Source organism: Astatotilapia calliptera, chromosome 14 (genome assembly GCF_900246225.1).
Source record: "Astatotilapia calliptera chromosome 14, fAstCal1.2, whole genome shotgun sequence".
NCBI lineage: Eukaryota > Metazoa > Chordata > Actinopteri > Cichliformes > Cichlidae > Astatotilapia > Astatotilapia calliptera.
In genome coordinates this window covers 11936051-11963308 of record NC_039315.1, presented here as the reverse complement: position 1 = coordinate 11963308, position 27258 = coordinate 11936051, and the positions used below count along the sequence as shown (strand labels likewise).

At 39.5% G+C, this 27258-nt stretch overlaps 1 protein-coding gene across 1 annotated transcript in view; it reads right to left on the bottom strand.

The window, feature by feature from the left end:
- Positions 1-27258, bottom strand: part of dph1 (diphthamide biosynthesis 1) — a 73514-nt gene that overhangs the window by 37760 nt on the left and 8496 nt on the right. The window contains exon 3 of the mRNA XM_026191823.1: positions 19160-19223. Coding sequence (XP_026047608.1) covers positions 19160-19223 — 64 coding nt within the window. The remainder of the gene's footprint in view (positions 1-19159; positions 19224-27258) is intronic.

The following is a 27258-nucleotide window of genomic DNA, read 5'->3' as shown; positions in this document are numbered from 1 at the left end:
ACACGGATACATCCGTAGACTCGAGACAGAATTCACAATGTGTTTTCAGGACTTTCAGGTGTGGACCAATATTTTCTTTCCTGATCAAACCAGAAAGCTTTAATAAGCAGCTGGATTTACCTCACATTAACTGGCTAGACACAGAGGACATCGAAATACAGCTGATTGAACTGAAAAGCTTGACTCAAAGTTTGCAGAACTACGAATGCAGCTGGAATCCATAGCTAAATTCTAATTCAAATTCAAATTTTATTTGTCACGTACACAGTCATACACAGTACGATATGCAGTGAAATGCTTAGACAACTGCTCGTGACCTAAAGAAGAAAAAAAAAAGAAAAAAAGGGGAAAAGGCTATGAATAAGATAGGAAATAAATATGAAAAATTAAAAAGGGTAAATTTAACTGGGAAAGAATAAGATAAAATATATAAATTAAAGTTGAAAATAAAATAACTGTACAACAAAATACACAATATACAGTATAGAACTATATAAGAACGTATGAAAAAATATAAATAAATAAATAAATATATACACAATAACAACAGCTGTACAAGTATTAACTGGAAATTAAGAATATAGTGACCAGTGTTGTGCAATCCACATTATGTCTTGTGCAGTGCAAATATGCTTAAAGTGATTTAAGTGATGAAGTGAAAACAATGTCCAGAATGTCCAGTGTGTGTGTAAGAACTATATGTGTGGGTCAGTACTGTGTGGTGGTGTGATTGAGAGACTGTATCGCCTGCGGGAAGAAGCTCCTCCTCAGTCTCTCTGTGTTGGTCTTCAGGGAGCGGAATCGCTTTCCTGACCTCAGCAGAGAGAACAGTCTGTTGTTGGGATGGCTGAGGTCCTTCACGATCTTCCTGGCCTTGGTCCAGCACCGCCTGCTGTAGATTGAGTGCAGGTCAGGGAGCTCGGAGCGGATGGTGCGCTCAGCTGATCGCACAACCCTCTGTAGAGCTCGTCTGTCCTGCATGGTGCTGTTCCCGAACCAGGTTAAGATGTTTCCCGTCAGGATGCTCTCTATGGTGCACGAGTAAAAGTTCCTGAGCACCTTGGAGGGCAGTTGGAAGTCTCTCAAGTGTCTGAGGTGGTAGAGACGCTGACGGGCCTTTTTCACCACGGTGTTGATGTGAGAGGACCATGACAGGTCCTGCGTGATGTGAACTCCGAGGTATTTGAAGCTGTCCACTCTCTCCACTGGGCACTCGTTGATGACGGGGGTCTGGTAGTTCCTCTCCTGCTTAGTGCTGAAGTCCACTACCAGCTCCTTTGTCTTACTGACGTTTAGAAGGAGGTTGTTCCTCTGGCACCAGTTCTCCAGATTCCTAATCTCCTTCAGGTAGGCCGTCTCGTTGTTATCAGAGATCAGGCCCACCACGACAATGTCGTCAGCAAACTTGATGATGGTGGTGGAGCTGGTAGTGGCCACACAGTCATATGTGTACAAAGAGTACAGCAAGGGGCTCAGAACACACCCCTAGGGGGCTCCAGTGCTGAGAGTGGTGGAGGCTGAGACATGTCCGCCCATCCTTACTGCCTGTGGTCTGCCAGTTAGGAAGTTGGAGATCCACTGACACATAGATGAGCTGAGTCCCAGATGCTCCAGCTTGGTGGTGAGTGTGGAGGGAATTATGGTATTAAATGCAGAGCTGAAGTCTATGAAGAGCATTTTAACATAATTCCCCCTTCTAGTGTCCAAGTGAGTGAGTGATGTGTGGAGGAGATGAGAGATGGCATCGTCTGTGGAACAATTTGGACGGTAAGCGAACTGTAGTGGGTCCAGTGTGTCTGGTAGTGAAGAAATGATGAAGTCTCTGACCAGGCGTTCAAAACACTTCATCACTACTGAGGTGAGGGCTACAGGGCGGTAGTCATTGAGAGAAGCAGGGTCGGGTTTCTTCGGGACAGGAACAATGATGGACTCTTTGAAGCATGTGGGGATCACCAACTGAGATAAAGAGATGTTGAATATCTCAGTGAACACAGGAGCTAGCTGGTATGCGCAGTCTCTTAGGATACGACCTGGGATGCCGTCTGGTCCTGCTGCTTTCCTGGTGTTCACTCTCTTGAAGGCTCTCCTTACTTCATGCTCGGAGATGACGAGAACGTTTCCGGTGCTGGCAGTATCTTCCTGTCTGCAGCTGTTAGCGCCGCTAGCACTAGCATCGTTGGAGTCCTTAGCTGCAGCCTCGAAGCGAGCATAGAAAGTGTTCAGCTCGTCTGCCAGAGTCACGGCCGCGTTCGTCATACCGGTTGTTGGTGCTTTATAGTCCGTTATTGTCCTTAGTCCCCGCCACAGGCTCCTAGAGTCACTCTGTTGGAGTTGTGACTCTAGTTTCCTCCCGTAGCGCTGCTTCGCCTCTTTCACCGCCCTCCGCACGTTATATGACGCGGCTTTGTACGGGTCCATGTCCCCCGTCGTGAGTCCCGTGTTGTAGGCAGCGGTGCGGGATCTCAGAGTGTCACGGATGGTTTTATCCACCCACGGCTTCTGGTTGGGAAACGTTGTGATAGTCTTTGTCTCCACGGTATCATCCGCTAGTTTCCCGATGAATCCCACAACCGCTTCCGTAAACACGTTGACATCATCATCGGAGCTGTTTCTGAACATGTCCCAGTCTGCGTCATCGAGTGCGTCCTGTAACGCGGCCACCGATTGATTCGTCCAGCGCGCGACCTTTCTCTGAACCGGAACTTCCTGTTTCAGCCTTTGTTTGTATTTTGGCATGAGGAAGATGGCGGCGTGATCAGATTTGCCAAACGGAGGGCGAGATTGTGCCTTGTAGCCGTCCTTGACCGTAGTGTAGCAGTGGTCCAGTGTCCTTTCACCTCTGGTGGGGCAGGTATGTGTTGATAAAAGTTCGGCGCTGCGCGTTTGAGGTTGGCACTATTAAAGTCCCCCGTCACAATAAGCACAGCATCCCGGTGTTGTGTCTGGTGCTGTGTGAGTGCCTCATGCAGCTCGCATAAGGCGGTGACCGTGTCCGCTTGTGGTGGAATATAAACGGCACTTATAATGACCGATGTAAATTCCCAAGGTAGATAAAAAGGACGACACATGATGGACAGTAGTTCCAGATTTGGTGTGCAGGAGCGTGTGAGAGGAACAACGTTCGCACTGTTGCACCAGTTGTTGTTCACCATTAAACACACGCCGCCTCCCCTTGACTTCCCCGAGTCTCGTGTCCTGTCCATGCGGTGAACCGAGAAGAACTCGGCCGGCTGGATGGCGTGGACCGCTGGGTTCAGCCATGTCTCGGTGAAGCAGAGGAGATTGCAGTCCCGAATGTCTCTCTGGAACTTTATCCTGGCCCTGAGGTCATCAAGCTTGTTCTCCAGTGACTGGACGTTGGCAAGCAGGATGCTAGGCAGAGGTGTGCGGTGTGCACGAGCTCTCAGCCTGTTCCTGACGCCGGCTCGCTTCCCCCTAGGCCGCCACTGCTTCCCTTTGTTCTCCCTCAAGTTCTCACTCGGCCAGCTCGGATCCGGAGTTAAAAACTTCGAATTGTGAGTACATTGTACACCAATAGAAACAAGAGTGTCACTGTCATACCTAATGTACCCAATGGTGATGATTTTGCCGATTTAGAAACGCTGAAAACTAACTTAAAAAACAAAGAAAAAGTGGTCGGAGCAGTTGTGACGGCAGCCGACCTCACCGGCGCCATCTTGATACTAGCTGTGCGTGTTCATGGAGCTTGCCTTTTCACCTGCTGGACATCACTACCTCACAAGTTTAACTGCCTTCAGAATATTGCACAGGCCTTATTGACAGTATTTGGCTCTACATTATCTGTGTGAGCAGATTTTCTTTCACATGTCTGAATGCTGGAAACTCGGAGTGGGAGACCAGAGATCACATTAACATGTGTATCTCTGTATTAACAAACATGCCATATTGGCCCAGATTATTTTTCTTATCATTGTTGTGAGGAGACTATAAATAGCATTTGCATTTTCTGTTGTACAGTTCATTTGCTGTTATGGATAAAAAGTGTCTTTTTTTTGTTCCAAAATATCTGATAACTATTCGCTGATAGCTGCCAACATCTGCAAACAAATATAATTCTATAAAGTTGTTCTATATAGTGTGTAACTGTTCATATAGAGCGTTATTAAATTTATTGTTAATGTAATCATATGGCACACTGACTTCTGAGGAAATTTTAGATGGCACTCGTTATCAGAAAGGTTGCCGGCCCGTTTTAGAGGTTTTCCAGCCATGCTAAACTTGGGAAAGAGCCCAGGGTATAACCCAGAACCTACTGGAGAGATTATGTTCAGATATCTCAACTGGCCTGAGAAGGCCTCAGGATTCCCCAGGAGGAACTGGAAAGCCTGACTGGGAAAGGGGATGTCTAAAATATCCAGGTTAGCCTAGTGCCATCACAACTAGGGCTGGGTATCGTCACTGATTTCTAGAATCGATTCAATTCCAATTCACAAGGTCCCGAATCGATTCGATCCATGATTCGATTTAATTCGATTCGATTCGATTTGAATCTGGGAAATTTTGACAGTCGGAAATATTATAATTCAGATCAGTACATTTACATATTTTTGTATCTATTAAAAGGAAGCTGACACATGCAAGACTTTATCAAAGGTGTGAGCATCACACCAGAGGCCTTTGTGTCAAAGTAGCTGAAGATAAAACACAGAAAAACATGAAGGTGATTTTCCTGGCCTGGGATTTTATAAAAATAATCTGCAGTACATCAAAAACGAAAGAAACCCATTAATCAACACATGAACATTACCTCTGAAGTTACAGCGGTTTTATTAGAGACATGGCTAAGCGTTTTGCATTTTGCTTAATTTTAAAAAGTTTAAATTTGTTCAAAATTGAACGGCAGAAATTAGGTTTACTTTTCGGAAGTAAGTAAAAGGGGAAAAAAAACGTCGGCCGACAGCGCTGTAAACAACGGTAGACTTGTGCGTAACAAGCAAGCGAATAATGCAGAAAAGAGAGAGAGAGAGAGCTGTGCATGAAGTGTGATTTTTATCCTGAAAAGTCAGCAAAAGTCAGAGGGAATTCATGACGATGTTTATGTGAAGCGTAGTTTGGATCTTCTTTTGCTGCTGGTTCAGTCAATATTGTTTGGAGAGAGATAAAACTAACAGCCATATGATCAGCGCAAAAAGGGCGTAAACACACAGCGCGGACCCGCGGATCAGAATCAGCGAGCTGTCGGCTTTCAGCCCCGACCGTCAGCTGAGAAAGGCGACATCTCACTGATTCTGATCCACGGGTCCGCGCTGTGTGTTTACGTCTTTGTGCAGAAGCCATGTACCTGCTCTCATTTACTGTCTTAGCTGTTTGGTGGTTGTTGAAATTTTGTGATCTTTCACCTGAGATTCTGGCATTTCGGGCAAAATAAATTAATATTAAAAAATCGATTCAGGATTTTAATGAATCGATTTTACGTTATCCAAGCCAGAATCTATTTTAATCGATAAATCGATTATAAAAACCCACCCCTAATCACAACCTCACTTTAGATAAGTGGGCAATGGATGGAATGCATGTCAATTTTTTAATTTGAAAATAGGAAACAAAATTGAGCTACTACTTTTCTATAGCAAATAGAAAAATATGCCAGACATTGTGTCCACCTGACCAGTCTATGTTCATTTAATGGGGATTTGAAATACTAAGTTGATCCCACAAAACTTTAAAATATATCTTTATACGTTTTTTTATTCCTCCCAGTTTGCAGATTATGCAACCCCACTGTGTGCCCTTCAACTGCCACAGCAATGTCAGTTTCATTACTGTAAAAGGACATTTTAAAAGCATGTGTAATATTCTTCTGATACATTCTTTCTAGGGTGTGCATAATATTACACGGCTCTTTGTGAGTACAATTACATGGCACTGCCTGGGACTGCGCCATATGAAATGAGAATGATTATGGCCAGTCTGAGTGGTTATGTTGGGGAAAGAACAGCGGGACTGTAACCTTCAGCACTAGGCATTGCTTATCTCTTTGACACACTGGGGAAATGTGCTAATATAATTACTTTATAAGTATAAAGTATCCATGCTAAGATAATCCCAGTGGTCTCATCACTGTCCTCACCCATTACTATCTTCACATTTCATTCAACAGTCAAAGGTTAGATTTTAAAAATAAACACTCCAACATCCATCTGGCTTATCAAGTCTTGTCTAAGTCCAAAATGGCTACTTCTTTTCTTGCTCTATCTGCAGATGGAATCAATTGTACTTTCATGACAGCTAAGGCAATTTCCAAGGTGCTATCTTCGAAGATCTCATATTACACAGTGTAAGTGTGAGCACCTATCAGGATTTCCACTCTAGGACATGATGCCACCTACACCGCACCAAAACCAGATGAGATGTGATTATGGTTAGAAAAGACAGAACCAGTAGTTTTTTTAGGCTTTCGTGTGCGTGTGTGTGTGTGTGTCTTTGCCTCTAAGGATCACATGGACATCAGTGTGGGTCTTCTAGTTTACCTTACCCCATACACCAGGGGTTAAACTTGAGATAAGTAATGTTGCAGCTTGCTTTCTTCAAATACAACATAAAATATTCAAACCAAATGCCTGTTTTCACATACAAAAGTAAGAAGGGGTACAGGGCAGGAGGTTTAGATTTTGCCGCCAGGATTATAAATTCCAAGTCTTTCTTTGCAGAGATGTCACAAGTACAGAAAGGTAGTGGATACTGAGATATTGTTAAAGCATATGTTTCGGGTAGTAAAGGTATAGATAGCAAGAGAGCTAATTAGACAGCACATGTCTTTATGGGGGGAGCTGCCAGCTAATTTATGAGAATCTCCTGTTTGAATATCTTATAAAGCTGAATAACAGGCAGAAGCTTGAATCACACAGAAACACAACCAGGGTGTGTGTATGCACAAAACCAGACAAATATGCAGATAAAAAAATAAAAAGTTCTGGCACATATACACATTCACTCACTCATCTATGCCCAGATCTGATGCTACAGCTCAGCTGTGCTGTGGGAGCTGTGAAGACTGTGACGATGTGAGGGCAAAAAGGCGTTGGAGGCTCCTACCAGGCTCCTTCCTAATGGTGGATTTGACATTTACCCTGGGAGGCTGTGGGCTGTGGCTGCTGCTCCCACAGAAATGATTCAACTTGTTGTGCAGCATGTAGAGCAATCTATTCTGATGGATGAAGATAGCTATGGTGAAGGAGCTAGAGATGTCTCAGGGCTCTGTGTGCCTACTGTACCTTGATTTACCAACAGACCACATCTGTCACAACTCTTACCTGAGCCATCTAACACCTATGTTGTCAGTTATCTACGTTAGTACATGATGGAGAAAGACAGAAAACATTCGAATCACGAGATAAGTGCCTTCCATCTCATGGGTTTATGCAACTTCTGCAGACAGCTCTACAATGAGCATCCCAGAACCAACTGTCACCACATCAGCTCCCCTAACTGGTCAGACCTGACTGAATCCTATTCTTGCTCAGACAGTACTGTTAGTGCACACTTTTTCCTGACATTTGTCTTTTGACTTCTTTACCTTTTCTGAAAAAAAAGTTTTAAACACACGCATCTGGAAAAATCTATCCATGTAAGATGTGAAAATATATTCCATCTATATACCGTTTATAAAAAATTAATAAATTAAGTCAATGTCTTTTTAGAAATTTGACATGTTCAAACACATAAGGAAACTGAAGGATGTGTGTGTGTGTGTCACTGTGAGCTAAATACTTACATTGGCATGCTAGCATTCACACTGCATTAGTCATTTTCTGTGACATCACTTTCTTCTTCTTCTTCTTTTTTTTATGAGTTAGACACCATTTATTACGGTGCACTGTTGTTACAAACTGCAAATCCCTGACTCATCACTGTAAACTAAATGCCGTGGTTGGCCATTTTTGTCAATGCGTAGGCTCAGTCACCGTTCTATCTTTATTTCTTTTGCCACTTTTGGGAACGCTTCCTTCATACTCATGTTTCTATAAATATGGACCTCATTAAAAGGCACTATAAAAACCTGGAACATTTTTTCTGTCAATCTGCATAAAAACCTGAACCTGAGGTAATCATTTTAAGGCAACTGCCAGGTCCACTGGAAATGAACATTTTGGTTACTGCCAAGATTTTCTGTAAGACGACACTTATCTTTGCTGATTCCTTGACCTAATTTTTGCCTGTCTGTTTTTCTTCTTCTTAAGCATTATGCACTCAATTGTTTTTAACAGATGTTGTGCTATATGTCATTCTTTACAGCATGGGGGGAAGGGGGAGATGATGTCATGTGATCAGTAGAGTGCAAATCCTGATATTGTCCACTACATTTAACTTCAAATTAGGGCTGGGCCATATCATACCGTTCACAGTAATACCGGTATAATGTTGGCCAACGATAAGAAAATGAAATATCACAATAGAATATGGGTAAAACGCGCATGCGCAGTGCCTTTGTTTTCATACACACATGGCAGAAAAAAGCATGGTGGCAACGGAGAATGAGAAGGGCGAAAGCGGATCGTTGAATGAAACGGATGAACCAGAATTGGTTTGTAAAAATGCTGCAACTTCAGTGGTGTGGAACTGGTTTAGCTTTCGTCCGTCAGATACACAACAAAGCACTATTTTTGGTAACGCATGCTAGCGGGCCGTTGTTATTACCGTGTTTTTTGGAAAATAAGGCACGCTTAAAATTAATCCTTTGATTTTTCTGAAAATCGACAGTGCTCCTTATAATCCCGTGTGCCTTATGTATGAATTCTGGTTATGTGGTACATGGCGCTCGAAAATCTGTCAAATGTTTTAGTACGAATTTGCTAAACTACAAACCCGCACCGCTTGATGGATTGTCGGAGCATTACGGCTATCGTAGGCAGGAGCCTCGCGGAGTGATACGTACTGTGCTTCAACATAATATTACCGTATTGTGTGTGTATAACCTCTTTTTAAGTTTTGTGGATATTATACATGGTTATGCTGAGGATATGTTGGCCAATTTCCACTGGAAATGCCTTTTGGTTAAACTGTCAGCGAGGAATTTGCATTTGCACTGTTACATTTTTATATAACTTTAATGCACATAAAAAAACAGCTGCTTGTTTAAGTGAAAATACATTGGGGTTTTTTTGTTTTTTTGAACTAATAAAGTTGTGGAGTTGTAAAGTGTTTTGTCTAGTGTCAATTATATCGTCAGTTATATCGTTGTCGCAAATTTTCAAATGTATATCATGATAAATATTTTTGGTCATATCGCCCTGCTCTACTTCAAATGTAAATAACGCAATTCTAGGCTTTTTTACATGAAGCACTGCAGAATCACACTGGTTAAAGACTAGTATGCATAATTTGGATTAGAACTTCCTATGCCAAAACCAGATTTTCAAATGCAGCACTAGAATAAATACAGTTAGACTCCTAAATATTTGGACAGAGACAACTTTTTCCTCATTTGGGTTCTATATTGAACCAAAATGTATTGTATTGTATTGAATTTTAAATGAAAGAACTCAGATACAGTTGAAGTGCACAATCCCTTCATTTCAGGGACTCAAAGTTGGACAAATGAAATAACTGAAACTAAAATGTTAATTTCTAATACTTGGTTGAAAACCTTCTACTGGCAATGACAGACTGAAGTCTTGAACTCATGGACATCACCAGATGATGGGTTTCCTCCTTTTTAATGCTCTGCAGCAACTTTCAGTTGTTGTTGTTTGTTTGTAGGCCTTTCTGTCTGAAGTTTAGTCTTGCTCAATTGAGTTAGGATCAAGTGACTGGCTTGGCCATTCAAAAATATCCCACTTCTTTGCTTGAATAAAGTCCTGGGTTGCTTTGGCTGTATGTTCTGGATCATTGTCTATCTGTATTATGGAACGCTGCCCAAACAATTTGACTGCAATTAGCTGGATTTGAGCAGACAGTGTCTCTTACCACCAAAGTATTCATTTGGATTCTTCTGTCCTGTGTCACATCATCAATAAACACTAGTGTCCCAGTCCTGCTGGCAGCCATGCATGCCCAAGCCATCACACTGCCTCCACCGTGTTTTACATGTGGAATGCTTTGGATCATGAGCCGTTCCTCACCTTCTCCATACTTTTTTCTTGCCATCATTCTGGTAGAGGTTAATCTTGGTTGTATCTGTCAAAAGGATGTTTTTCCAGAACGGTGCTGGCTTTTTTAAAATGTTTTTTGACAAAGTCTTAGTGTTAGGTTTTGTATTGTTGATTGTCATTTATGCTTAGAAATATTTACTTATGTATGCTTAGAGTTTTATAAGTAGTTTTAGATTGATAGAGGTTTGATCCTTAATAGTCTGCAAACTTTGTGTGCATTAGAGAGCACTCTAGGAGCATGAGAGAGGTCGTACCTTGCCTCTGTCAGTGCGCCCCAGGGTGGCTGTGGCTACAATGTAGCTTGCCATCACCAGTGTGTGAATGTGTGTGTGAATGGGTGGATGACTGGATATGTAAAGCGCTTTGGGGTCCTTAGGGACTAGTAAAAGCGCTATATAAATCAGAATCAGAATCAGAATCAGAATACCTCCCCATGATGGTATCAAACTTCTGTTCCGTGGTGTTGTCAGTCTTTTGATTCTGAGACCTCACAACTGCAGTGATCCGTTCCGCGATGTTTTCCAACTGTCGCTCAAGGGTCTCATTTTGAGCAGGCCTCTCTCTGATGTTTCCCCTCATACGCTCAATGGTGTTGTTTTGAGCCTTCACAGCAGCTGTAAGCGTCTCCAAGGTGTTGACCATATTACGTTCGTTGTGAGAGGTCGCACCTCGTCCCGTCGCTTCGAATCCAGCGGGCAGCCTTGTGGGGGTTTGAACAGCCGGTTCCGCTTTCTTATTTCTCTGATAAACCAGGGCTAAGCCAACGCCGATCAGCATGAACCCTGTTATCATGGTTCCGAATAGGTAGATATCTTCAGCGTCCTCGATCGATAGTCCCGCCAGGCACACGGTCCTCCAGTTCTCCACCCGTCCATCGTGTAACCGGCAGGGAAAGTCCCTCCAGGGCACTCAGGCTCTCCCGAGCCCCGACTTCTCGTTAAGGGTGTCAATAGCACTCAGAGACCAGTTGATCAAATCCATAATTCTCTTTTAGGTTTAGAGAACGACAGTGAGAGACTGTTCCAGGGAAAGTAAATTCACACAAGACAAGACAAGGACATAGAGGCGAAGCAGGGAAGATAAGGGTGAGGAGGAGAGGAGAAAGTGCGACCGCCTTCGCTGAGAGCTCAAGAAAGAATGCTTAGAGATATAAATACAGGCCATTTACCATTACAGGCCATTTATTGTTTTATGGTAGGATTAACGTAGCTACGTCTGTTCTAGTCTAAGTGCTTTTTGTTTAGATGAACTGCTGGACTTCCTCACCGTGTTATCTAGGGTGAACCATCTAGGGTGAGGGGGAGACTACCCTCTTCCTGACCAAGGATGTACCCTTTTGTGCTTTCATGTTATATGACCCTTTGATCAGCAGGACCACACACAAACACACACACACACACACACACACACACGGTACTCTTTGTTTGTATGTAGACGTCATATGTTAATGACCCTATGCATATTCATGTAACCACAATAAAAGGAGTGCTATGGTGAACCTGGCTGAGAGTCTGACGGAGGTCAAGTGGTGGAACGACTTCAATACACCTCCCTCCTGCAGAGTGTTTTTCACTTGCTTGGCTGTTGTCAATGGGTTTCTCTTCACCATGAAAACGATTCTGCAATAACCCACCACTGTTGTCTTCTTAGGCATCCAGGTCTTTTTGGATTGCTGAGTTCACCACCACTCTCTTTCTTTCTCATGATGTACCAAACTGTAGATTTTGCCACTCCTACTATTGTAGAGTGGCAAAAGAGAGAGAGAGAGACCTGTGCATGAAGTGTGGTGGAAACAAAACAGCAAAAGTCAGAGTGAATTCATGACGATGTTTTTGTGAAGCGTAGTTTGGATCTTCTTTCGCAGCTGGTTCGGTCAATAATGTTTGGAGAGAGATAAAACTAACAGCTTTAGAACCAGCGCAAAAAAGGCGTAAACACAAAGCTCGGACCCACCGAAACATCAGAATCAGCGAGCTGTCTGCTTTCAGCCCCGACCGTGTCCATGCCATCAGGTGAGAAAGGCGACATCTCACTGATTCTGATCCATCGGCGGGTCGCGCTTTGTGTTTACATCTTTGTGCAGAATCTGTGTACCTTCTCTCATTTACTGTTTTAGCTGTTTGGTGGTTCTTGAAATTTTGTGAGGTTTAACCTGAGATTCTGGTGTTTCGGGCAAAATAAATTAATATTAAAAAATCGATTCAGGATTTTAATGAATCGATATCACGTTATTCAAGCCAGAATCGATTTTAATCGATAAATCGATTATCAAAACCCACCCCTAGTTTAATTCAATTAATATCAATGAATTGAATGAATATTAATAAAAATCAAATGTTTGTTGGATACAAAAAATAATAGAATTGTTCATTATTTCATCAGATTGAAGCACACACTTAAATACTGCTTTATCGGAAGACCTTTTTACAAATTAGGCACAAACAAAATTATATAATGGATGTGTTTGAATTGTTCTATTTTATATTTTGCGATTAATATATAGTATAAGAACCTTGTGTTCAGACACAAAAAACTGAATGTTTCATTTTTCATTTCAGCTGTTAACAACAGAAGCTGTGTGTAAATTCCATGTATAGGAGATACACATGCTTTTTCCTTGTCTCTTTATAGTCATACACTGTCAGAAAAGCAGCTGAAGTAAATAGTGTTTTAAGTTCATGAAAGTATGTTTAAAACCTAGAACGAGACAGCTGGCATACCGTCAAAGGCAAAAAAAACGCATTGAACTGTGACAGGACATACTTCACTGCTGCCTCTAAACAAGTCTCTCTTTTGCTTTGAAAGCTTTTCTTTGCTCACTTCGCATCTGTGAATTCACATAGCTATGTCAACATTTGCAGAGTGTTGTAGGAAACTACAACGGGCCACTATTAAAGAGCTCTATTTTCTACAGATACAACAAAGTCAACATATGATTGGGATTAGCGTGGCCAAAAAATGTTGCATTCTGATAATAAAACCTAACTGATACAGAATTTATACAGAGAGGGTTGTTTTTTTTTTAAATTAATGACAATACAGGGAGTGCAGAATTATTAGGCAAGTTGTATTTTTGAGGAATAATTTTATTATTGAACAACAACCATGTTCTCAATGAACCCAAAAAACTCATTAATATCAAAGCTGAATGTTTTTGGAAGTAGTTTTTAGTTTGTTTTAAGTTTGAGCTATTTTAGGGGGATATCTGTGTGTGCAGGTGACTATTACTGTGCATAATTATTAGGCAACTTAACAAAAAACAAATATATACCCATTTCAATTATTTATTTTTACCAGTGAAACCAATATAACATCTCCACATTCACAAATATACATTTCTGACATTCAAAAACAAAACAAAAACAAATCAGCGACCAATATAGCCACCTTTCTTTGCAAGGACACTCAAAAGCCTGCCATCCATGGATCCTGTCAGTGTTTTGATCTGTTCACCATCAATATTGCGTGCAGCAGCAACCACAGCCTCCCAGACACTGTTCAGAGAGGTGTACTGTTTTCCCTCCTTGTAAATCTCACATTTGATGATGGACCACAGGTTCTCAATGGGGTTCAGATCAGGTGAACAAGGTGGCCATGTCATTAGTTTTTCTTCTTTTATACCCTTTCTTGCCAGCCACGCTGTGGAGTACTTGGACGCATGTGATGGAGCATTGTCCTACATGAAAATCATGTTTTTCTTGAAGGATGCAGACTTCTTCCTGTACCACTGCTTGAAGAAGGTGTCTTCCAGAAACTGGCAGTAGGACTGGGAGTTGAGCTTGACTCCATCCTCAACCCGAAAAAGGCCCCACAAGCTCATCTTTGATGATACCAGCCCAAACCAGTACTCCACCTCCACCTTGCTGGCGTCTGAGTCGGGCTGGAGCTCTCTGCCCTTTACCAACCCAGCCACGGGCCCATCCATCTGGCCCATCAAGACTCACTCTCATTTCATCAGTCCATAAAACCTTAGAAAAACCAGTCTTGAGATATTTCTTGGCCCAGTCTTGACGTTTCAGCTTGTTTGTCTTGTTCAGTGGTGGTCATCTTTCAGCCTTTCTTACCTTGGCCATGTCTCTGAGTATTGCACACCTTGTGCTTTTGGGCACTCCAGTGATGTTGCAGCTCTGAAATATGGCCAAACTGGTGGCAAGTGGCATCTTGGCAGCTGCACGCTTGACTTTTCTCAGTTCATGGGCAGTTATTTGGCGCCTTGGTTTTTCCACACGCTTCTTGCGACCCTGTTGACTATTTTGAATGAAACGCTTGATTGTTCGATGATCACGCTTCAGAAGCTTTGCAATTTTGAGACTGCTGCATCCCTCTGCAAGATATCTCACTATTTTAGACTTTTCTAAGCCTGTCAAGTCCTTCTTTTGACCCATTTTGCCAAAGGAAAGGACGTTGCCTAATAATTATGCACACCTGATATAGGGTGTTGATGTCATTAGACCACACCCCTTCTCATTACAGAGATGCACATCACCTAATATGCTTAATTGGTAGTAGGCTTTAGTAGGCTATACAGCTTGGAGTAAGACAACATGCATGAAGAGGATGATGTGGACAAAATACTCATTTGCCTAATAATTCTGCACTCCCTGTATATAATGATTTAAAAATCTAATATATAAGCCCATATTTTCTTTTCTTTCAGACACACAAAACTTTAAAACAGACTTCCCTAATATTTGTCATGTGAAGTCATTTATGAGTCCTTACTGAGATAATATTCCAATGTGGTTTAAAAGTTATGTGTTTTAAGGTCACAATGAGTTGTTAATTACTCGTTTATGCTCTGCTCCACTGGTTGTTGTGTTGGTGACGTTCCAAATACACGCTGCCAACAGGTATGCAGACTGCCCTATAGTGAACAAACTATGCAATATCAGTACTTGTAACATAGCTGAAGGGTGTTTCTAAGATCTCTTCTTTATTTTTAATATTTTCATTTATTGGTCATCATACATGTCAATATCAATATATTAGCAAATAACTAATATAAATAATATCTGTATATGTACAAAGACCTTTTAATTTTCTAACACCACCTTTTAAGATGTTCTGAATAAATTACATTACAAAATGCACATGAGGGAACAACAGTTTTCAGCCCTGAATAGTACAAGCTGGTTTCCTCTTAGGTTGATTACAACTCCAAGATCCTACGCCAAAGACAATGTGCCAATATATAGTCTATCTCACCTTGTATAATGCCTTAGGTGAAACCTAGGGCAGTTAAAGTTCACAAATGACTTGGTACTCAAGGAAAGGTTAATTTCCTCGAGTGCATAATAACACTGAAGGTGACTTGCATGAGTCACATTAACCACTCAGAGTATCATTTTGGCAGCTGGACAGTAAGAGGATAATGTTTAAATAGATTTTAATACTAGAGCCAAACGGAAACTCTAAACGTTGGAGGAGGGACAAAAATACCATTCTGAACATTAAGACGGATATGCCCACCAATCCCCAGTGGAAATTACACCACTGTTCATGGTACATATGAGACTGGCTGATCTGTTAACTCTATCAGAGAGCAGTGAGTCATTCATTCATTAACATTTCTAGGTACAGATCTCATCTAAGTTCTATTCATTCACTATTGTCTCTGATTTGTTGACTGTTGGGCTTTAATTCTTTTGAACCATTCAGAAACATGTAATATAGCAATATTTTTAAGGTGTTTTAGACACTGTAGTCTGTGGTGCTGTGTCTATCTATCCATCCATCCATCCATCTATGAATTGTCATGCTACTCTTTTACAGTCACAGTGGGGCAAGCTAAAAGTATGCATTAATACAGTTTTGGCCGAAGTCTATTAACTGTGCCATGGGAATGGCCATAATTCAGAGCAGCTTGTCCTCATTAAGACTTAGCAGTCCATCCAGCTGAAGCTTCTTACTCTGAGGGCAGCTTAGGCCTTTCATCCCCATTTTCATATGGACCTCAGCCCCGTCTCACGAGTACAGGGGTGATAGTGATGGTGATGGCAAAGCTGCCCTGTGAGACCTCTGGTAGCCTTTAGCATAAGCTGTGTGACATGAGGTCAGCTGCAAGCTGTGCAAACTTCTAAAGGTTCTTGTCATTAATCTAATTTTGTCCTAGATTCATCTTAGGATGCTTATGGTGATTTGCAGAATTCCGATCAATAAAACATTTGTCCCGAATTGTAATTGCTATAGAGGGATTTCAGGTTATATTGCAATTTTAAGACCTTTATCGTGACTGTACGTAATTGCTGGGCACAAGGTTGTTGCAGCAGTAAAAAAGAGTTAAACCATGGCCACCTTACAAATGCTCCAATTACTATACAGAGTATCGACACACCAGGATCAAAGATTATACCCTAAGGAGCCCCCAGATGACGGTTCCTAGATTAATTGTTTGATCCAAAAAGCCTTGTGGCTATCACATAATTAAAACAAAGTATGTCTAAGAAGATTCTCAGTCAGCCAGATCAGGATATCGCTATATAGGGAAGTGGACTTCTTGTGTGCTATTAAATGACTTGTGGGAATCACCAGTTTCCTATTTAGACATAGAAAAACTGACAGATTCATGGTGACTCTGTACTTATGAGTCAGCCACAGCTAAGCCCTGCCTCTCAGGGTGAGATGAGATATTAAAAAAGTCAGAGTTAAAAAAACAAAACAAAACAAAACAGTACCTATTCTTCACAACTTTTTATGAATTCTGGTCATCATTCTCAACATAAGCGAACATTTAACCCGAGTTTTGTAAATATGAAGATATCCATCATATTTACTCTACCTAACAGAAGAAGAAATGTGAAATGTAAATGTAAACTCATTGCAATGTGACATTAACGGCATGTCCGGCATGTGCACCAGAGGAATTTGTAGACTTGTAGTACCTGACCACTACAAATAATGGCCAAAAAAAATAGAAGTCAAACTGCAATAACGTTGAAACCTAAGACAAAATCGCATTTTTGGGCTCCTTGTGACCAACATGGATGAGCATCGTTGAGAGCGTTTTTTTTTTTTAAGATTTTGCAGAGAAGACTATGTCAAAATAAGTCGATGCACTCAAATGATACTTGTCAACTTGTCAATCTGTTGGAAAGATGGCAGATACTCAGTACTTTGAACAGGCTCTGATGTTCATCCAGTAATCAAAGAACCCATCTGTTAAATCTGGAAAGTATGGAGCTGAAATTCCTACTAAGACAGCAGAGATAGAAGAAAAAGTCTCTGGAGGCAGGGAAACTATAGCGCAGAACCTAATGAAGGAAAACCGTGAGAACCATGTTGTACTCTGCAGCCTGGAAGACAAATGTGGATGGTGAGGAGGGGGTGAAAAATACACAGACACAAGAGATAGAGAACGAGGTAGAAGACAGCGAGAAAAGCAATTAGTGTCTTCTAATTGCTCTCATTAGAAGAGATGTGGCCGATTTGGTAGATTTATGATGAACAGTCATAACTTGAACATATAACTGGACTATATAGCTGTGTGGTTTAAATTTCATGAAGCACACAGTAGCAGCTCTCAGTCTGATAGCAATACGACTGATAAGATCAGATCCTATCATCAAAACTTCACTATCATCTTTCTTGTGATAAAAAAGTAAGAAATGTCTGTAAAGAGAATGACAGAAAGATAAAGCCGGAGTCTGGATAGAGGGAGAATGATACAGCAGGAGAAATGATGAACAAAAATGATGGTGTCAGAACAGAAAATGGAAACGACGTAAAGCAGAAACACATTTTAGCAAAGAGTTTTTTGCAATAATAATATAAAGTATGTCTAATTGTGAAAACCATAATAATGGTGCACCCTGCCTGAAAAATTTATGGTAAATCCTACAACTCTTCTTTATCTTGCCCATAACATAATGAAGCTGCCACTGGCTAAACACATATGAAAGGAATCCACTCCGAGTGTTTAATCATAACAGTCATTTTCTTAAAGAAGACACTTATACTAACAAATTCCAAAGCAGTGCTCTCACTTGAGTGTGCTTTATGATTTGTGTTTTCCTAAACATTGAATAACCAATTTTATTTAGCAGAGAGCAGGGTAAACCACAGGGTAGCTTCAAAGACAAACTATTAGGTCTAGTGGACATTATTGCTTAAGCACTGCTCACTGTGGGATGGAGGGGGGAAAAAAAGTTGTGGTGTCTGTGTGATTGAGTGCTGGTGTGTAATAGGGAATATGCAGGCTGAAACGCACTGTAATTAACAAGAATAATATCGCTTCCCTCCTCCGCTGTGGGCTATGAGCAAGGGAGGCTGTTATCTGCTCTGTCCTAAACCTGAGTAATGCCTTAGAATCTCTGATTGAGTCAAAGGTGGGGAATTATGATAAGGCTGTTGCTCTCCAATACCAAGTGGACATGATGCTGGTTTCTACACCAGCTGTAAGTGGAAGAGAATGTATGGATATTTTCTTATGAAGTGGTTACAGTGGACCTCGATGCTGTGCTAACTTTGCATTCTAAAACTTTGATGTAGAGGAATCACACAAAACAGAGTGTGAACATCTACACACTGGTGCATAAGTACTTTGACAACGACACTTGTTGTTTTGCCTCTGGATCAAACACGATATGACTGAAGTGGAGACTTTGACCTTTCTCCACCACATAAACTACAATATAGTCATGTTTATATGGTCTACCATCTACGAAATAGGACAAATTATAGACAAAAAAAAAAGCAATGGCTAACTGAAATTCCACCATCTTGATTATTCATTTCAAGTCCACTGTGATGGTTTATCGAAGCACAATTTAGGTATTTATTCCCCAAAACCTATTGAGCTAACTTTAGGCTTTAAATAAGCTAACTGCAGCTTTCCAAACAAATCCATCTAAATTTGTTCTCAAATCTGACAGAAAGGTGAACACAGAAATTAGTTGCATGGGGCAAACAAGTGCAAATTATAACAGTGCAAAGTTAGAATGGCTTTTAAAACCACAACACAACACATGGGTGGGAAGTCTGAGATTGAAATTATCTTTCAAGCAAGTATGAAATCATTTTTTTTTATTTTTTTTTTAAATGTGGCTTACCGTTCAATGATGTCACTGATGATGCAGGCAAACATTTGCAGGCCCTCTGGAAGCTGCAAAGCAACTGGAGAGAGACCGGAGAAAGAAAACAAATAGAAAAGTTACATGCTTGCATTAGAGGGATGACAAGATGTTATTTGATACTTTCTCAACTGTACAGCTATACATAGCTGCTGCTTCTGGTTCAGAGTGCTCCACTGACAGCAAACAGTGACATTTCATAGGATTTGTCCTCTCTCCACAGTAGTGCTCTTGGTTTATTTTTGTGGGTGACAGGTTGTTGGAAATATAGTCCAAACCAATAACCCCAGGTCTGTCTCTGCAGCTCAAGGCCTGCTACTAGATCGTTTCTTTTTTTTTCCCCCACAAGGTGGGTGGATATGACTGGTTGAAGAAAAGAAAAATCACTTTTCTACAGGTTGATGCTTGAACAGGTGTTGTGATAAATAACTCTTTTTAAGGCTTTTTTACTTACAAAGGCTCTCATTTTTACACAGCCTGAGGTTGTTTTTTTACCCCAGCAAAACAATATCTTTATGTTCACCTGCATTCCTTACTTGAATTCACTGTCTATGCCACAATCCTGTGTATTTGCTGTCTGCAAATATGTGTATGAGTTTGAAGGCTGACATATATAAAGGGGAAACTTATGACACAAATGATCGGCAAATTGTTTTTGTGTTTTTAACCATTTCTTTTTTTTAAAAAGAGAGAGAGAAAGACTGGTGGAGTTTAATTTTTTTTTAATACTTTTAAGTCGAGTATTTGTTTGCACACATTAAATTTATTCCCAAATGCGAGCAAAACACTTGCACTTGCGAGCACTGAAGATAAAATGAATCAGTTAATTTGCACCGATACCTCTACTGATATGCTACACCACCTGAGATGATAGGGCAACATTTACCAAAGTGCCTAGTGTCTCATTTCAATCTCTGGGCTTTTTTTTTCTCCCCTCTTCTTAAACTGCTCTCTGGCTGCAATCAGTGAAATGAAACACGTTCATGCATATTCATTTTTAAAAAAATAAATAAGACAAATCAGTGTTATATGAGAGATTCTTAGCCACTAGAAAGCAGACACTTTTATTAAATGTACTCTGTCATAGACAAGGAAATTTGAAGTGTTTTTTTGTTTTCTCAATAATGATGACTGGACATCATACTAGACACAAGTCCAAAGGGGACTGAAATAAATTAGCTTAAATGAACATTTTGTAAGCTTTTAAACTAGAAATATACCAAACCTAAGAAGCAAAAGCATAAAAATCAATAAAATGTCAATTGTATCTGTTTTTGTGACATTTTTTTAATGTTAAAAACAATGACACCAATATACAAATTCTTATCATTTTGTTTTCAACAACACAACATTTATATTCAAAATATATCCCAGCCACTTGCCAGCTATATTAGAAACAGTTGTGGACTGTGATTACTGGTTACAGGGCAAATATACTTGGATTTACTTGGAAAACAAAGTAACTACAAATTGAAACTGGGATTTCTTGACAAACAGGCTGTGGTGTTTTTGCAGTACGTTTCCTACATAATTCACTAAGAATCCAATGATGTTCCAGTTACATTAATCCTATCATTTCCTCACAAAGCAAAAAAAGCTAACATGCTGACATCAGCAGAAGCAAACTCAAAGAGAAACGATTTTCAGTGATTTAAAAAAAAAAAAATGAGTTGAGAAGCCGACAGTTTGTCTGGATAAAGGATGCAAACATTTAATCTGTTATTAAGATGCTTGGAAACCAATTTTCTATTTATATTACAGCAAAGGCTGACTGTGATGCTGAAAGACTTGACTTGCGTATAGATATTCTAAAAATCAGGAAAAATGTGTACCTGTGATGGTAACAAAGGATTTTTTTTGTGTGTGTATATGTCTGTCTGAAAATTCTGAAACACAGGTGTTGGCTACAGTAGTTTGCTGTTTGGGATTATATTAGTCTACACTGTTTGTATACTAGCAATATCTCCTGTCAGTTGTTTTCTTTTTTATTTATACCTTTTGTGGAAGTTAATATTGCAGACATGCAGGCACAAGACTTCAACAGTTCAGTGTGAAGTCTCTGCCACCAAGTCTGACACACTGAGCGAGTATCTGGGAACAAAGGCGTTATTTCAATCAACCGTGACATTTTCTTCCCGTCAAACTCTGTCACACCTTAGTTCAATAAATCCATCAATGTCTCAGTGGAGAATTACAACTCGAAGACCTTGAATTCAGTGTAGAAATGTTTTCAGATGACTAGCCCTGAAACCATTTCAAGACTTCGGCGCCAGTGACGGCATTAAACAATAAAAGCTGGGACAAATAAAAGACTGAGCAGGCTGAAAGTGAATAGTCATGAGATGGAGTGATAGATAGAGCAGTTCTAAGGAGAAAGAGTCAGAGAAGTTCTTGCTGATGAAAGGTTAAGGGATCACCAAGTGTCATGCAGGCTGTGAGAGGCAGGTCATTACCCAGGAAAGGCCAAGTTTATTAACAGAGAAAGGTTTCAGACCACACCTCTGCCACAGCTGACAGAAACGAAGAGCTTTCTCCATCTACTCCATCAAATGAAAGGTGAGTCAGATAGAAGAGGTGTGTTAGGCTGTGTGAATGCATGTTGTTGTGTTACATAAAGATCCTGCCACTTCCCTCTTGCTCTCGTTTGGACATTCTTGACCAAATAAGAGTAACAACCCAACCATGTGGCCAATATAAGCGATCAAATAAGTATATTACAAGGCTAAATAAAAATGCAGTTCATATATACATGCCCCTTTCTTAACTTTCTCAATAGGAAAGAAAGTAAACATCCCCTTTATGAGTGAAATGTCAATCAACAATCATCTAATTTTGTATACCTATTGTTGCAACACTAATGGCTGCACAGGTAACTAAAAAGCTACACGTGGGATTATGTTAACAATCAAAAGTAGGAGGCAAACTGCGAAAGTGCTGGAAAGACCAATTTATCAGTGGATGGCAGAGAGAATGAACAAAGCCAAAGATTACATGAAGTTTTCACAACAACAGACCTGACCAGAAGGATAAAAACACACCATAGACTGGGTTTATCCCATAAAAAAAAAAACCATGTTGTATACATGTGATTATATGAGATGTCCCTGTGTTTCTATCTGTACAGTATAATGTTAAATTCCAAGATGAGTAGTATTAAAAATAGGAAACAAAATAAAGTTTTTTCATGAGTTTTTATAACACATCTGACTTGCCCACTTCATATTGAAATAGCACTTTTACTGGTACAGTTTTACATATCTTAGATTAAGCTGAGGTATGTAAAGCTTAGATTAAGCATAAAAAAAATATTGTTGACTAATAGTATATACATAGCAAGTGATTAATCTGGTGACTGATTTGTGTGATCTGCCCTCTATTGGCACTGCCATTAACGCAGTGGTCAGCAGTACTAAGAGTGTCTTCCATTGATGATTGATGATGAGGGAATGACTAACTATGTGGGTGTATGTGGGTATAAGGTTTGTCATAATTTGAGCAGCTATTCTTCACAATAAACAATTAATTTAAGTTTGTGCTACAACCCCAGCCCACAGAGAGCATCTTGGTTTTCACTTTGACTAGCTAAGCAGTGTTAATTTAGCAGATATTACCAGTTTACCATGACAACCCAAGCGGCTACATTGTAAGACGGAGTACTGTTAACCAGAACCTTGGGCACAATGGCATGGTCCTCAGCAAATGATATGGTTTCAGATTTATTAAAGCTGTAATTTCTTGTACTATTGAGAGCTGTAAAGTCATTAAATTTATGTAAACTGTATTTAAAGTGCAACTCTTAAGACTGCTTATATTTTACTGCTGCTTTATTGTAGTGAGACACCACTGGAGTTGTAGTAGCAGAATGGTTTATTTTGCTGGGAATTCCCCAGATTCATTTATACCTACAGTGTAATAGGTGTGTGAATTGTCTAAGTGTGTGAAGAGTAAATGGAAGACAGAAAGAAACATTGAATTTGAACACAATGAGCACAATTCCTCTGTGTGAGAACTCTGTGTCATCCCTTCAATAAAGGCAAAAACTGTTCAGACAAGAGGAATGGACATCTTGTACTTTTTAAGTTGGCATTTATTTTGTATTTAGTATTTTAAAAAAACATTTTTAATTGGGGAAGGAATTAAAAAAAAACTTTTAAACAAAAATTTAATTGCAAAATAATTCTCTAGAAATGAACTTGCCTACAGTCACAAAAAATAAGTATATCACCTTGATATTGTTGTCTACTTCAAAATATCTGGACCAAACAGTAACAAATATAAATATCTGATTTAGTCATTAATTCAACAATGATATCAACAGATCAAGTAAAAAAGAATATCTTTATCCTCCAAAGTCACTTCCAGCACAAATGGATTCATGCTGGTGTTTTATATAAATGTCCAGCAGCTTTTCTATTTCCCGGTATGCCTTGAATTTAACAGGCAAAATCTCTTTATGATTATGGGCTCATCCACTGTGACAACAACGGTTCCAAGCATACCTGCAGATCCACTGATTAAATTTTGGATGTTTCTGAGACTTTTCCTCTCATCAAAACGCCCTGGACAAATTGTCAGTTATTTGAAATGTACACCACTTTTAGATGACTTCCTTACACTGAAATGATTTATTTCAAATAACTCTTTTTAAATCCCTTGTCAGATGACAGACTCTTGGCTCGAGAGAAAAGTTATACTCCTAAACGATGAGAATTTTTGTCCAATTTTACAGCCAAAAATGACAAAATCAGTTGCTGTGACCCAAAGGGTTACTCTTTAGACTTTTTATTCCTGCAACATTGTGAATTCTGGGAGCATCTTGTGAAAATATTCTTCTTTTCTAGTCTGAACTACTGTAATTCCTTGTTCTAATGATGACCAAAAGCTATTTGAGTGGCCTCTAATTAATCCCAAAATGCTGCAGCTGGAGTACTAAAATAAACTACATATAAAGATGAATCATATTTCTGCTATTTGTTTCTAGTTTCTTTGCTTCTTCTTTAAAAAAAACCAGGCCAGAAAGTCTTCATTGATCCATATTATTGCATTGGAGTTTTCAGTAGTACAATAAGAGGTGACTGCTTCAGCTATCAGGCCCCACTCCTGTTGAACCAGGTCCAGTTTAGGTTTGGAAAGCAAATACCAAATCATCAAGTTAAAAATCCTCTTTTTGATTAATCTTTTGCCTAAGCGTGGTTAAGATGGCCCTGAATTGTCCTGTACCTTTATGTTTATACCCTCAAGGCTGCAAAGAGACCTCCAAGCCTCAATTTTCCGCTGTTTCACTCTCAATACATTCTCACATCACTATTGCAGCTCAGTTAATGTAGTTTGTTTGCAAACTTTTGTTCAAAAGTGGGGGTTTTTTTCCATAAAGTATTAAGTGTTTTTATTTGCAAACAATAAAAAAAACATAACCTTTTTATTGAGCCGTAGCACAGATCACTGCTGTATAATGATGTGATTTAATTTCGCAATACACAAGCTTGGAAAATCAAGTTAAAACTGAAGATTATACTTTGTGTAAATTGGAAGATAAAGGGTTTGAGCTTTCACTTGAGAAAGCATTATGCCAAAAAAGAAGAAATTAGTTTAGACTTGAGAAAAAGAATTGTTCACAAAGCAAGCAATGGACATACAAAGTTATCACAGCATATCCGAGTGTCAAGAACTGGAGTGAGAAGTATAATCTTCAAAGAGAGCCACTTAGTATAGAAGAAGCCTGGTAGGAAAACTAGTGAGAGATGTGTCTAAAGACCTCAAAAAACTCCTTAGTTCAATACTGCAGCTTCCTGTGCCTGAACAGCAGACATTAATATAAGTGACTGCGTTATGATGTTGCAACAGTGCACAAAGCGACCAATGCGGACTGTATACTGGTGCTTTAAGGAGTTTCTGATCATTGACACCTAATAATGTGTTTTATAGTTGCCCATCTTCATAGATAAAGAAATACAAATGCTCACTATTGACTTCAATCACTACTACCCAACAACTTTCATGGAGAATGTAGAAAAAGGTGGACAGAGATGTACAAAAAGAATTTTAAAGGCTTTTTGAATTTAGGCCTCATCTCGCTTTTGCAATTGTTGGTCCTTCAGCCAGCCACGGAAAAGACAACAGGCAAAACATACAAAGAGCTCAAGTTAAAACAATGCAAAATGTCTGCTGGAGTCTCTAAGCTTCTCACGCTGTTCTTGGATATCAGGTTTTTTACATTTCTCTCTTTAGGTGGTGACCTATGCTCCTTTTGCTGCCCAGGCCCAGTTTTCAACCTGCTACGCTGCCCATCGCATAATTCCTGTTGGGTTAAGTGCTGTTGTCTTTTTGAAGGACTAGTTTACATGCATATAATCCTTGTATCTGTGTAGGTAAATACAAATAGACATAAACACAGTACCATGAATTCCACATAAGCCCGAATGTGAAGCTAACATTGTTTGTGATTATAATTCAAAATTAATTCATAACCTAATTTTAAAGTTTAGAAAATTAATGACTGCAATGAAACCAGGATTGTTAGTTTTAAGATATTATCCTATTTTGCTTGAGCGTGCCTCTAACTGCAACATGGAAGATTACTGTAGAAACTAAAAGATGGTGTTAAATGCTTCACTTAATTCTTGTAGCTCACGCAAACATCAAAAAGAAAATGTCAAATGTACTCATTTAATTATCTCTGGCTTTTTTACATGTTTATTTACATGGAAACTAGTATTTTACCCCCATCAAAAAAAAAAAAAAAAATCACATTTAACACAATGCAAAAATAATTACCAGGATCCACATACAGGAGTTAATTTATACTGAGCAATAAATCATCTGCTTCAATCCATTTCCTAACCAAAGTTAGAAAATGAACTATTCTTATCTATTTAATTTTATAAATATAATACTTGAAACTCAACACCAAAGACATAGTTGCCTCAAGTCACCAAGTTAATATGACCTGTTATTACTTTTTGGGTCTTTATTTTAAGTGAACGGATGATGCAATCGCAACAGCAGAAGTTAAAGTTGCTGAAAAACTAAATTGTTCACTTGCCTTTGTTTTCATTTAATGTATGATGTAATTATGATAGAAGACAGCCAACAGCCAAAGTTGCTGAAGAACAAAAATGTTCTGAAAATTGCATAACAGATTAGATTTATAAAAAAAAAAAAAAAAGAGGCTGGGGAACCAAAATAAAATTTTATGGTATGATGCTCAGAGAACACTATGAGACCACTGCAGAGTTCAAAGGAGGACAAAGAAACAGATGGACACAAAGAGGAACAAAGAGAGACGGGGGTGATGAGGTGAGTTATGCCCTTTTCACAGTTCAGAGACAGAAGCTCTGATAAAAAGAAGTCACTTAACAGAAAAAGCAAAGAAAGCAGGCTGCAATAAAACAAACACTCCCCACGGGGACAAAAAAAAATTATATCCTCTTGGCATGCCATCTGCATACTACTACCCAAAGCATGAAGGAGTAGAAAAAATACACATTTTGACATGTATATTAGTGAAGGATCTTTTTTTTTAGGCTGGAAGCAAATACTGACACATTATTCCTATACCGCTGCACTAGAAAAACTGGCATCGGGAAAAGTCAGACGATACATGCAGCAATGCATGATGGTAAAACCACAAGTCTGTATGTGAAAGCATGTAAGAGAAAAAAGTATTGACATTTTTGACTGGCAATCTTAATCTCTAAATTGTCTGTGTGCAACAACTCATTTAAATTTGAATAGAGTACAATGCACACAAAGCACAATTTGCATTTTCAGGAAAACAAAAATTAAAAACCTTACCATTAGATTTGTTGCTAACCTACTAAGCACTGATAGAACTGAATGTATCTGCAACTGCTGTTTATGAGAAGTTCAGACACCCGGTGAAATGCAAACAAACTACAATGTAATTTTTTGCAAGTTGTTTAAACCATATTCTTAATAGAAACTTAAATCCCTACATTTGATCCCAGCAACACTTTTCACACAGCATAGATCTTTTATTAGCATGGACTTACAACATTACACTTTTATAACAGAATCAAGGGTAAAGATGGTCAGTAAGAAGTAAAATCAGAGGTGTA